The sequence below is a fragment of the Macaca nemestrina genome, chromosome 20 (genome assembly GCF_043159975.1).
Source record: "Macaca nemestrina isolate mMacNem1 chromosome 20, mMacNem.hap1, whole genome shotgun sequence".
Classification (NCBI taxonomy): domain Eukaryota; kingdom Metazoa; phylum Chordata; class Mammalia; order Primates; family Cercopithecidae; genus Macaca; species Macaca nemestrina.
Window position 1 is genome coordinate 51159946 of NC_092144.1, and position 13460 is coordinate 51173405.

Sequence of the window (13460 nt, forward strand, 5' to 3'; positions counted from 1 at the left end):
CAGCCTTGGCGACAGAGTGAGACTCTGTCTTAAAATATTGTCCAGGCCAGACGGGGTGGCTCAGCCCTGTAATCCCAGCACTTTGGGAGACCGAGGTAGGCACATCACTTTAGATCAGGAGTTTGAGACCAGCCTGGCTAACATGGTGAAACCCTGTCCCTACTAAAAATACAGAAGTTAGCCGGGCATGGTGGTGAACACCTGTAATCCCAGCTACTTGGGAAGCTGAGGCACAAGAATCCCTTGAATCCAGGAGGCGGAGGTTGCAGTGATCCGAGATCGTGACGCTACACACCAGCCTGGGCAATAGAGTGAGACTCTGACTCAAAAAAAAAAAAAAAAAAAAATATTGGCCAGGCACAGTGGCTCACGCTTGTAATCCCAGCACTCTGGGAGGCCGAGGCGGGTGGATCATGAGGTCAGGAGATCAAGACCATCCTGGCTAACAAGGTGAAACCCCGTCTCTACTAAAAAATACAAAAAATTAACCAGGCGTGGTGGTGGGTGCCTGTAGTCCCAGCTACTTGGGAGGCTGAGGCAGGAGAATGGCGTGAACCCGGGAAGCGAAGCTTGCAGTGAGCCGAGATCGTGCCACTGCACTCCAGCCTAGGTGACAGAGCAAAAAAAAAAGAAAAGAAAAGAAAAATTGTCCAAAACTGCAAATAACTCAGATGTCCACTAACAGCAGAAAAGATAAATTGTGGACAATGGAATGCTATACATTGATAAAAACAAATACATTACCGCTGCCTGCACCCGCATGGGTGAAGGTCAAAAACATGTTCAGCCAAAAAGAGCCAGAAATGAGTTCATACTGAATTATTCCATTAATACAAAGTTTCAATACAGGCAAAGTTAATCTATGCTGTTAGCAGCCAGATTAGCGGTTACCCTTGGCTTGGGGGTGTAGTGGCTAAATAAGGTCTTGAGGGGGCTTCAGGGAGATGCAATCTCGATGCAGCTGACGTGATTGTGTTCAGTTTGCCCCAAATCATCAGACTATATGTTCACAATATGCTTAATCCTTTGCATATAAAAATCTCTTTGACATAAGGTAGCATTTAACATAGCTAATACGGAAAACGGTAAACTTGTTTTTTTTGTTGTTTCGTTTTGTTTTTTTGTTTTTGTTTTTGGACACAGTCTCGCTCTGTCGGCGAGGCTGGAGTGCAGTGGCTCAGTCTCAGTTCACTGCAAACTCCGCCTCCCAGGTTCAAACGATTCTCGTGCCTCAGCCTCCTCAGTAGCTGGGATCACAGGCACCCACCACCATGCCTGGCTAATTTTTGTATTTTTAGTAGAGATGGGGTTTTGTCATGTTGGCCAGGCTGGTCTTGAACTCCTGATCTCAAGTGATCCATCCACCTCGGATTCCCAAAGTGCTGGGATTACAGGCGTGAGCCACCCTGTCCAGCCTTGATATGTAAAACTTTGCATAAAACATTAAGTCAAACAATGAAAGAGGAAAATGGTATTTCCAGGATAGTCCCTGGCATGCACCTTGAAGACAGCATTTAGTCAATATGCTCACAGCTGTCAGGGGGACCTCACAGAGAACGGACTTCTGGGGTGAAGCAGGCAGCAAAGAAGCCAGAGGAAAACTTTTAAATTATTATTAGTATTAGTATTAGTATTTTTTTCTTGAGATGGATTCTCCCTCTGATAAACAGGCTGGAGCGCAGTAGTGCAATCATGGCTCACTACAGCCTCAACCTCCTGGGTCAACCTCCCGAGTAGCTGGGACTACAGGCATGTATCAACACGCCTGGCTAATTTTTAAATTTTATTTTATTTATTTATTTTTTGGGGGGGACAGAGTCTGGCTCTTGTCATCCGGGCTGGAGTACAGTGGCGTGATCTTGGCTCACTGCAACCTCTGACTCCTGGATTCAAGCTATTCTCCTGCCTTAGTCTCCTGAGTAGCTGGGATTACAGGCACCTGCCACCAAGCCCGGCTAATTTTTTTCTTTTTTTTCTTTTTTTGAGACGGAGCCTCGCTCTGTCACCCAGGCTGGAGTGCAGTGGCACGATCTCGGCCCACTGCAAGCTCCACCTCCTGGATTCACGCCATTCTCCTAACTCAGCCTCCCAAGTAGCTGGGACTACAGGTGCCCGCCACCACGCCCGGCTAATTTTTTTGTATTTTTAGTAGAGACAGAGTTTCACTGTGTTAGCCAGGATGGTCTCGATCTCCTGATCTTGTGATCTGCCCGCCTCAGCCTCCCAAAGTGCCGGGACTACAAGTGTGAGCCACCGGGGTTGGCCACGCCCAGCTAATTTTTGTATTTTTAGTAAAGATGGGGTTTTGCCATGTTGGCCAGGCTGGTCTCGAACTCCTGACCTCAGGTGATCCTCCTGCCTCAGCCTCCCAAAGTGCTGGGACTACAGGCGTGAGCCACCGCACCAGCCTTTACATTTTTTTGTAGAGATGGGGTCTCACTCTGTTGTCCCGGCTGGTCTCAAACTCCTGACCTCAAGCAGTCCTCCTGCCTGGGCCTCCCAAACTGTTGGGATTACAGGCGTGAGCCACTGCACCAGGCTTATTATTTTATTTTATTTATTTACTTATTTATTTTTTGAGATGGCATCTTGCTCTGTCACCCAGGCTGGAGTGCAATGGCATGATCTCGGCTCACTGCAACCTCCGCCTCCCGGGTTCAAGTGATTCTCCTGCCTCAGCCTCCCAAGTAGCTGGGACTACAGGTGTCAAGCACCATGCCCAGCTAATTTTTATATTTTTAATAGACACAGGGTTTCACCATGTTGGCCAGGATGGTCTTGATCTCTTGACCTCGTGATCCGCCTGCCTCGGCCTCCCAAAGTGCTGGGATTACAGGCGTGAGCCACCGTGCCCAGCCTATTTTATGTATTTTATATTTATTTATTTATTTATTTTTGAGATGGAGTTTCACTCTTGTTGCACAGGCTGGAGTGCAATGGCGCGATCTCGGCTCACTGCAACCTCCGCCTCCTGGGATCAAGTGATTCTCCTGCCTCAGCCTCCCAAGTAGCTGGGATTACAGGCATGCACCACCACGCCCAGCTAATTTTGTATTTTCAGTAGAGACAGGGTTTCACCATGTTGGCCAGGCTGGTCTTGAACTCCTGACCTTAGGTGATCTGCCTGCCTCGGCCTCCCAAAGTGCTGGGATTACAGAGTGAGCCACTGTGCCCAGCCTCATTATTTTATTTTATTTATTTATTTATTCATTTTTATTTATTTATTTTTTGGAGACGGAGTCTCGCTCTGTGGCCCAGGCTGGAGTGCAGTGGCGTGATCTCGGCTCACTGCGAGCTCCGCCTCCCGGGTTCACGCCATTCTCCTGCCTCAGCCTGCCGATAGCTGGAACTACAGGCACCTGCCACCACACCCGGCTAATTTTTTGTATTTTTTGTAGAGATAAGGTTTCACCATGTTAGCCAGGATGGTCTTGATCTCCTGACCTCGCGATCCACCCGCCTCAGCCTCCCAGAGTGCTGGGATTACAGGCGTGAGCCACCGCACCCGGCCCTATTTTATTTTTTAACTTGATGTACCCTTCGAACTTTTCATCATGAGCGTGCACTTCTTTTTTCTTTTTTTTTTTTTTTTTGAGACGGAGTCTCGCTGTGTCTCCCAGGCTGGAGTGCAGTGGCGCGATCTCGGCTCACTGCAAGCTCCGCCCCCTGGGTTCACGCCATTCTCCCGACTCAGCCTCCCAAGTAGCTGGGACTACAGGCGCCCGCTACCACGCCCGGCTAATTTTTTTGTATTTTTAGTAGAGACGGGGTTTCACCGTGTTAGCCAGGATAGTCTCGATCTCCTGACCTCGTGATCCACCCGCCTCGGCCTCCCAAAGTGCTGGGATTACAGGCTTGAGCCACCGCGCCCGGCCGAGCGTGCACTTCTTAATTTTGTAAGTAAACTTAACAAGGGATAGGATTGTTGGCTCTTTACGGCTTGCCAGTGTTTTTCCAGATTTTTGTTTGTTTCTTTGTTTGCTTTGTTAATGAGGCCCTCTGAGTCAGGCCCAGGTTGTCTTTCACAAGAACACTGTGATCCAGGTCCCCAGCCCCTTCTTTCCCAGCCCCACCTCCCCTAGACACATGGGTCCAGGCCTCCAGCCCCTCCTCCCTCAGACTCAGAGGCCGAGGCCCCCAGCCCCTTGTTTCCCAGCCCCAGGGGTCCAGACCCCAGTCCCACCTCCCCCAGACACATGGGTCCAGGCCTCCAGCCCCTCCTCCCTCAGACTCAGGGGCCCAGGCCCCCAGGCCCTCCCCGCGCAGACGCAGGAGCCCGGCCTTACAGTGACAGTGGCCAGCAGACCCTCTGGGACATTGGCCACGATGATGCCGATGAGGAAGATCACAGCCTCGAGCCAGGTGTATCCGAGAATGAGGGAGAGGATGAAGAAGGAAACGCCCAGGAAGACAGCCACGCCAGTGATGAGCTGGATGAAGTGCTCAATCTCGATGGCGATGGGCGTCTTGCCCACCTCCAGCCCTGAGGCCAGGGTGGCGATGCGGCCCATGACAGTACGGTCGCCTGTGGCCACCACCACGCCCCGAGCCGTGCCTGCAGGCCAGAGGGGTTAGGCTGAGGTGGGGTGGCTCAGGGAGGTTCCAGAGGTCCTGACCCCTTGGGACACGTCCCTGTGTCTGCCCCAGCTGTGTGTCTTCTCTGCACCCGCCTCACCTTCCACACAGTTGGTGGAGAAGAAGGTGATGTTCCGAGTCTCCAAGGGATTGTCGTGTGTGCAGTCGGGAGAGCGAGTCTGGGGCTCGGATTCGCCAGTCAGGGAGGAGTTGTCCACCTGGGGGTAGGTGCAACAGAGACAGGGTTCAGTCCAGGGCCTGGGACAGGAGGGTGTTTGTGCAGAGGGCTTGGGGCTGAAGGCTGTGTGCCTGGAGATCAAAGCTAGAAGCCTGGGTGCCCAGTGGGCGAGTGGTGTGTGGGAGGCCAGAGGCTGGAATCTTGAAGGTAGGGAGGACACAGGGCTGCTGGCCAAGGTCTAGGGTCCCTAAGGATCTCCGAAGGGTGAGGGCTAGGCCTGGACTCCTGACTGTTGGGTAAGGAGGGGTCCCAGGGTCTAAACTCCTAGGTCTGAAGGAGGAGGGCCTAGGGGCCTGGACTCCTGGGTCTGAGGGAGGAGGGGCTGGGGGCCTGGACTCTTGGGTCTGAGGGAGGAGGGGTTGGGGCCTGGACTCCTGGGTCTGAGGGAGGAGGGGTTGGGGCCTGGACTCCTGGGTCTGAGGGAGGAGGGGTTGGGGCCTGGACCCCTGGGCCTGAGGGAGGAGGGGCTGGGGGCCTGGACTCTTGGGTCTGAGGGAGGAGGGTTTGGGGCCTGGGCTCCTGGGTCTGAGGGAGGAGGGGGTTGGGGCCTGGACTCGGGTCTGAAGGAGGAGGGGCTGGGACCTGGACTTCTGAGACTGAGGGAGAAGGGGCTAGGTCTGGACCCCTGGGTTTGAGGGAGGAGGGACTGGGCCTGGGCTCCTGGGTCTGAGGGAGGAGGGACTGGGCCTGGGCTCCTGGGTCTGAGGGAGGAGGGGCTGGGCCTGGGCTCCTGGGTCTGAGGGAGGAGGGGCTGGGCATGGACTTCTGAGTCTGAGGGAGAAGGGGCTAGGTCTAGACCCCTGGGTCTGAGGGAGGAGGAGTTGAGGCCTGGGCTCCTGGGTCTGAGGGAGGAGGGGCTGGGCATGGACTCTGGGGCAGCCTGAGGGAGGGTAAAGCCCAGTCCCAGGCCCAGGCCCACCTTGCAGCCGTGGGCTGAGATGATCCGCAGGTCAGCTGGCACTCGGTCTCCGCCCTTGATCTCCACCAGGTCCCCGACCACCACCTCCTCAGCGTTCACCTGCATCTTCTCACCTTCCCGGATCACCAGGGCTTGCTGGGGTGGGATGGAGTAATGTGACCTCCAAGACTCCCTCTGCCTGGGGGTCACTGGGCCCAGCCCCCAGCCCATACACTAACACCCCTCTCTGGCCCCTTGCCGGGCACCCTTCACCTGCGGCACCATGTTCTTGAAGGACTCCATGATCTTGGAGCTCTTGGCCTCCTGGTAGTACGAGAAGCAGCCAGTGATGATCACCACGGCCGCCAGCACGATGCCCAGGTACAGCTGTGGGGAGATGTGGGGATGTTGATCAGGGGCCGCCCACGCCGCTCCCCACCAGTCCCTGCATGCCTGGGAAGGGAGCTTTGTGTCAACGGGGGTCTGTATTTGTGTGTCTGACCCCAGACTGGTTATGAGGGTTTGTGTGTCTGAGTCTCCCCTGTCTGTGCTTGAGTCCCTCTTTCTGTAACAGTTGTGTTTGAATCTAAGGGTCTGTCGATTTTTTTGTTTTTTTTTTTTTTGAGACAGAGTCTTGCTCTGTCACCCAGGCTAGAGTGCAGTGGCATGATCTCGGCTCACTATAAGCTCCTCTTCCTAGTTCAAGTGATCCTCCTGCCTCAGCCTCCTGAGTAAGCTGGGACTACAGGCGTGTACCACCACACCCGGCTAATTTTTTGTATTTTTAGTAGAGATGGGGTTTCACCACATTGGCTAGGATGGTCTTGATCTCCTGACCTTGTGATCCGCCGCCTTGGCCTCCAAAAGTGCTGGGATTACAGGCGTGAGCCACCATTCCTGGCCTTTTTTTTTTTTTTTTTTTTTTTTTTTTTTTTTTTTTTTGAGACAGGTCTCGCTCTGCTACCCAGCCTGGAGTACAGTGGCGCAGTCTCAGCTCATTGTAGCCTCAACCTCCCCAGGTTCAAGCAATCCTCCCACCTCAGCCTCCAGAATAGCTAGCACTACAGGTGTGCGCCACCAGGCCTGGCTGTTTTTTGTATTTTTTTGTATTTTTTTAGAGACTGGGTCTGTCTGGGAAACTCAGGTTTCTGGAACTCCTGGCCTCAAGTAAGCCTCCTGCCTTGGCCTCCCAAGGAGCTGGGGTGACAGGCATGAGCCACCATGCCCGACTTGTCCATCTATTTTGTGTGTGTGTCTGTCCTCCTGCACATGTTAAAGAGTCTAGGATGCGGCTCTCTGTCCGTGTGTCTGTATGACTGGCTGCATGCCTGACTTTACATTCTACAAGGCAGCTTCTTCGGTTCTCTGTGTGTGGGTCTCTGTCTCTGTGTCTCCAGCTTTGCCTCTCTGTGAGCTTATGTCTGAGACTGTTTAGATTTGAATATCTGAGGACACTGTCTGTGCCTGACTCTCACATCTCTCCATCATGAGGTTATGCCTGCATTACTCTGTGTGTGTGTGTGAGCTTCTCCGTCAATGTATGTCTGAGTCTGTGTCTGTGTTTCTGAATTAGGTGGCCGTGTTTGAATCCATATCCTGGTGTGGTGTCTGTGTTGACCCTCCACGTGCATGCATGTGTGTGCACCTACGCAGGTGAGCATCTCTGTGTGGCTGGTGTGTGGGTCTGTGTTACGTGCATGGGATCTGAGGCTGCATCTCGAATGTGTCCCTGTGTTATGGGGATGGGCCCTGATGTATCAGCAGCTGGGTGTGCCTGGGTCTCTATGTGATACTCACTCTGGGTATCTGTCAGGCCATGACCACCTGCTGGTGTCTGTTCTCAAGGCCACTGAGGTCACACAGCCTTGGGACATAGCCCCGGGTCACACATTCTGCTGCGGGGCCTTGGACAAGTTACCTGGCTTTTCTGAGCCTCAGTTTGCCTTGTATTTGATTTGGTTCTCCTGCTGGGTGATTGTGAGTTAGATGGGAAAAAGGGAGAGGGTGGGCTGTGAAAAGCCTGGAGGGATGGGAAGAAGTTGGGGGGTGGTATCCATAAATAAATGTGTAGGGCCTTGCACAGGGCAGGGTCCAGGCACTCACGTTGTCACCAGAGGGGTCGTCCTCGGTGCCTGCCTGGATACCGTAGGCCAGGAAGCAGAGGATGGCCCCAATCCACAGCAGGATGGAGAAGCCCCCAAAGAGCTGCCGGCAAAACTTGACCCACTCTGGGGTGGTAGGCGGTGGCGTGAGTGCGTTCGGCCCGTCCCGGGCCAGGATCTCCTGGGCTTTGCTGTGGGTCAAACCCTGAGGGACAGAGGACTCACACAGAACCCTCCCTGGGCAACCCTGGCACCCCAGGCCTTCACCAGACCCCCAGAATTTAAGACACCAGCCCCAGCCCCTCCTCCCTCAGACCCAGGGGTCCAGGCCCCAGCCCCTCCTCCCTCAGACCCAGGGGTCCAGGCCCCAGCCCCTTCTCCCTCAGACCCAGGGTCCAGGCCCCAGCCCCTCCTCCCTCAGACCCAGGGGTCCAGGCCCCCACCCTGCCTCCCTCAGACCCAGGGGTCCAGGTCCCCAGCCCCTCTTCCCTCAGACCCAGGAATCCAGGCCCCCAGCCCCTCCTCCCTCAGTTCCAGGGGTCCAGCCCCCAGCCCCTTCTCCCTCAGACCCAGGGGTCCAGGCCCCCAGCCCCTTCTCCCTCAGACCCAGGGATCCTGGCCCCCAGCCCCTCCTCCCTCAGATCCAGTGGTCCCGGCCCCCAGCCCCTCCTCCCTCAGATCCAGTGGTCCTGGCCCGCAGCCCCTCCTCCCTCAGATCCAGTGGTCCAGACCCCAGCCCCTCCTCCCTCAGACCCAGGAGTCCCAGCCCCCAGCTCCTCCTCCCTAATTCCCATGGTCCCAGCCCACAGCCTGGCCGCACCTGCACACAGTCTGTGTTGTACTTCCGGCAGACCTCTTCCACTGACATCTTGTGCTCTGTCTGAGGAACAGGAGTTTGGGGAAGACGATGAGTGCCTAGGCCAGCCAGGAACTGGTGAGGCTCTCTGGGAGGGTGTGCGGGCAGAGGGCAAGGCTTACCATAGCCACCTCCTTCTTGAGGTCATCCAGGTCCCGGCGCTCCTTGCCCTTGTTCTTCTTGGGCGAGTCCTTGTCATCTTTCTTGTCCTGCGAGGTGGCGATACGATAGCTGTCAGAGTCACCAGACTGCGGGCGAGAAGGGGTTCCAGGGGGACACCGGCCCTCCGTGCCCCGGCTATCCTCCTGGCCGGTGCCCCTGCATCTCTGGGTGGGGGTCTCTGCCTCTCGGAGTCTCCCTGTGTCTCCTGGCACCTCTGGATGACTTCACTTCCTTTCTGTCTCTGGTGACTCTCAGGCCTCGGTGAGTCTCGTCTGCTCCGATCGGCTTCCCTGTCTCTGGTTCTGTGTGTCTCTGAGTCTCTGTCCCCGAAGGTCCCTGTCTGGCTTCTGCCTATGTTTCTGTCTCTCTCTGTTTCTGTGCCCATCTTTGCGGGTCTCTCCCCTTCTGTGTTCTGTGTCTATGTGACTTTGTTTTTGTTTTTTGAAACAGTGTCTCACTCTGATGCCCAGGCTGGAGTGCAGCGATCACAGCTCATTGCAGCCTCAACTTCTGAGGCTCAGTGATCCTCCCACCTCGGCCTCCTGTGTAGTTGGGACTACAGGTGTGTGCTAATTTTTAATTTTTTTCTAGAGATAGGGTCTCACTATGCTGCCCAGGCTGGTCTCTAACTCCTGGACTCAAGCGATCCTCCTGCTTTAGCCTCCCAAAGTATTGGAATTACAGGCGTGAGCCACTGTGCCCCGCCTCTATGTGACATTTTGACTCTGCTTCTGTCTCTTCTTCCCTCTCCCTGGCCCTGTCCAATCTTCCTACATATCTGTCTTTTCTATGTCTCCATCTGTATCTCTCTCTATCTCTTTCTCCTCTGTCTGTCTCCCTTGATGTGTCTCTCCAGGTCTGTTTGTGGCTCTTGGTCTTATTGTTTTGTTTCATCATCTCTCTGTCTCCTGTCTCTTTATCTCTCCATCTCTGTATCTCTATCTCTGCAAGGCTGTTTCTCTCCCTCGATAGCTCTCTCTCTCTCTATCACTCTGATCTCTTTATGTTGTCTCTGTCATTCTCTATCCTGATCCCAGTCTCTGGGTCTCTCTGCATATGTCTTTCTATGATTTTGTCTCTCTCTCATCTCTGGTTCTTTCTGTCTCTCTGTCTTGCATGATGTCTGTCTCCATCTCTTGGCTGTCTCTCCCCAGGTCTGGCTGAGTTTCTGTCTCTCTGGGTTCTTATTTCCCTCTGAGTTGGCGTCTCAAGGATCAGTACTTTCTGTCTGTCTTTTTCCACCTTTCGGTCTGTCTCCCTCTGTCATTGTGTCTCTATCTTCCTCTCTCAAGCTGTCTCCTCTGGGACGCTCACATCTCTCCCTACCTGTCTCTTCTCCTGTTTCAACCTCTCTGTCTCTCTGACATCTCTCTCTCTGGGATCTGCCTATCTCTGTCTCTCTCTCACTCTCTCTGGGATCTCCTCTCTATCTCTGAATCTCTCCTCTCTCACTATCACTAAGATCTCTTCTCTCTCTCTCTCTCTGTGTCTCTCTTTGGAATTTTCCTTTCTGTCTCTCTCGAATCTTCTGTTCCCCTCCTTCCCCATATATCTCTCATTCTTTTTCTCTCTCTCACTGTCTCATCCTGGGATTTTCCTCTCTATCTCTGTCTCTTTCTCCCACTGTCTGTCTCTCTGGGATCTCCTCAATATCTCTCTCTCTTAATGTCTCTCTCTCTGAGACCTTCCCCTCTCTCTCTCCCCATATATATATATATATAGGATCTTTCTCTCTCTGTCTCTTTCTCTCACTTTCTCTCTGGGATCTTATTCTCTATTTCTGCCTCTCTGAGATCTCCTCTCTGTCTCTGGGATCTGCCTCTCTCTCTCTGTCTGTCTGTATCTCTGTCTCTGTCTCTCTCACTGTCTCCCTCTGGGACCTTCCTCTATCTCTGTCTCTGTCTCCCTGTCTCTGTCTCTCTCTGGGATCTCTGTTAAGGACGCCCATGGAGCGTCCTTAACAGAGGCTGGGCATGGCCAGGTCCCTGGAGGACACAGCAGGAGAGCGAGAGGCAGAAGCCCTAGTCCTGGCTTGAACTGCGCATGGTGTGAGTGCCTGAAGTTCCAGTTTGGGAGCCTGGGCGGATGGGGAGGGCAGTGTCCGAGGCTGGTGGGAGGGGTGGGGCGAGGCTGGGTGCTGCGAGGGCTGCTGACAGGTCCTGCAGGCCCAGGGCCAAGCTGGGATCCGAGGCTCAGCGCGGCTCAGCACTAATCTCCTCGTGACCTTGCAGAGGGCCTGAGCTGCCTGCTGTCTGCCCCCAGACCCAGACGCTGAGTCGGAGGGTGGGGGTGTGCAGGGAGGGGCAGCAGGCTGGAGATCTGGGAGCCTCAAGAAGGGGTGCAGGGGGTGGGAGGGAGGCTTGGCCCCATGCCAGCCCTGCAGCAGCACTGCGTCTCAGATGCGGAGGCACAGAGGCTTGGGGGACGGGGAGACCATCTTTCATACTCCCCTGCAGTGCCAGGGGTGGTCTCAGCTTTGCCGGACAGGGTAGACCCAGGGATGGAGAGACATGGAGAGATGGAGAGTTGTGGAGCTACAAAGGCCTGGTGTCAAGTCCTGTGCAGGAGGCCAGGAGAGGGGTGAGATGGGGGTCAGGAGAGAGAGAGAGGGAGAAAATCAGCTGCCTACCCAGAAACCTTAGTGAAGGCTGGGAGCTGATGCTTGGGGCCCCATAAAAGCTAAGGCCAGGGCCGGACTTTCAGATCCTGAGAGAGGCTGGGGTCCTGGACCCCTGGGTCTGAGAGAGGAGGGGCTGGGGGCCTGGACCCCTGGGTCTGAGGGAGGAGGGGCAGGGGCCTGGACTCCTGGATTGAGGGAGGAGGGGATGGGCCTGGACTCCTGGTTGGAGGGAGGAGGGGTCTGGGGGGCTGGACTCCTAGTCTGAGGGAGGAGGGGCTGGGGGCCTGGACCCCTGGGTCTGAGGGAGGAGGGAGGGCTGGGGGCCAGGACTCCTGGGTCTGAGGGAGGAGGGAGGGCTGGGGGCCAGGACCCCTGGGTCTGAGGGATGAGGGAGGGCTGGGGGCCTGTACCTCTGGGTCTGAGGGAGGAGGGAGGGCTGGGGGCCAGGACCCCTGGGTCTGAGGGAGGAGGGAGGGCTGGGGGCCAGGACCCCTGGGTCTGAGGGAGGAGGGAGGGCTGGGGGCCAGGACCCCTGGGTCTGAGGGAGGAGGGACGGCTGGGGGCCAGGACTCCTGGGTAAGAGGGAGGAAGGGCTGGGGGCCTGGACTCCTGGTCTGAGGGAAGAGGGGCTGGGGGCCTGGACTCCTGGGTCTGAGGGAGGAGGGGATGGGCCTGGACTCCTGGTTGGAGGGAGGAGAGGTCTGGGGGGCTGGACTCCTGGTCTGAGGGAGGAGGGGCTGGGGGCCTGGACTCCTGGGTCTGAGGGAGGAGGAGCTGGGGACCTGGACTCCTGGGTCTGGGAGAGGAAGGTCTGGGGGCCTGGACTCCTGGTCTGAGGGAGGAGGGGCTCAGGGCCTAGACTCCTGGGTCTGAGGGAGGGAGGTCTGGGGGCCTGGACTCCTGGATCTGAGGGAGGAGGGGCTGCGGGCCTGGACTCCTGGGTCTGAGGGAGGAGGGACTGGGGCCTGGAATCCTGAGTCTGAGGGAGGAGGGGATGGGCCTGGACTCCTGGTTGGAGGGAGGAGGGGTCTGGGGGCCTGGACTCCTGGTCGGAGGGAGGAGGGACTGGGGTCCTGGACTCCTGGGTCTGAGGGAGGAGGGGCCGGGGGCCTGGACTCCTGGGTCTGAGGGAGGAGGGGCTGGGGCCTGGACTCCTGGGTCTGAGGGAAGAGGGGCTGGGGCCTGGACTCCTGGATCTGGGGGAGGAGGGGCTGGGGCCTGGACTCCTGGGTCTGAGGGAGGAGGGGCTGGGGTCTGGACTCCTGGTCTGAGGGAAGAGGGGCTGGGGCCTGGACTCCTGGATCTGGGGGAGGAGGGGCTGGGGCCTGGACTCCTGGTCCGAGGGAGGAGGGACTGGGAGCCTGGACTCCTGGCTCACCCTGGCCCTGGCCTTGGCTCCTGCTCGCCCTTGCCATGATCAGACCCCAGCGGGCTCCCATCTGTTGGAGTGCAGAGCTGAGGCTTTCCCAGTCAAGGCAGGAGGCCCAGATGGGCGCACTGTGGGGCGGGAGCACCTCCAAGGGTGGGGGCCACGCCTGTCTCGCTGTGGCCGCCTCTGCAGCTCCTTGCCATTTTCCGTGCTGTCCGCCTCTCCCTGATCTGGCGCCAGCTCCCGCAGCCTCTCTGCGCCTGGGCCAGCCTCCCCTCCCCCTCGCAGGGGACCTGGCTGTCTTTCCCTTGACCTCCCCCTTTGCCCTCTGCCTCTTCTTCCTTTCCCTCAGACTGACTGTGGTTGCCGCTAGATAGGAAATATCTGTCCTTGTGTCTCTTTCTCTGAGCCTCAGTTTCTCATTTTCTCTCTCAATGTCTCTCCATGTGTCTCAGACATGTCTCTCTGCTTCTCTGTCTCTTTCTCTCTATGTCCATGTCTCTTTCTCTGTCTCTTTCAGAGCATCTCTGTCTTTCCATGTGTCTCTGTCTTTCCTTCCCATGTCTAAGCTGCCTTCATTTCTCCTCTCGTCCCCACTCCTTTTCCTAAGACCACCCTCCCACCACTTCCTTCTCTAGGG

General features: G+C 56.2%; 1 protein-coding gene across 3 annotated transcripts in view; it reads right to left on the bottom strand.

The window, feature by feature from the left end:
* LOC105495619 (ATPase Na+/K+ transporting subunit alpha 3) overlaps positions 1–13460 on the bottom strand; it is a 31087-nt gene that overhangs the window by 16246 nt on the left and 1381 nt on the right. For 2 of the 3 annotated variants that reach the window (XM_071088175.1, XM_071088173.1), the window contains exons 2-8: positions 8792–8878; positions 8634–8693; positions 7815–8018; positions 5985–6098; positions 5733–5867; positions 4676–4793; positions 4287–4555 (exon numbers count right to left, since the gene is read on the bottom strand). In XM_071088175.1, coding sequence (XP_070944276.1) covers positions 4287–4555; positions 4676–4793; positions 5733–5867; positions 5985–6098; positions 7815–8018; positions 8634–8693; positions 8792–8878 — 987 coding nt within the window. Of the gene's footprint in view, positions 1–4286; positions 4556–4675; positions 4794–5732; positions 5868–5984; positions 6099–7814; positions 8019–8633; positions 8694–8791; positions 8918–13460 lie in introns of all 3 variants that reach the window. The other variant, XM_071088174.1, reaches the window with a different exon arrangement.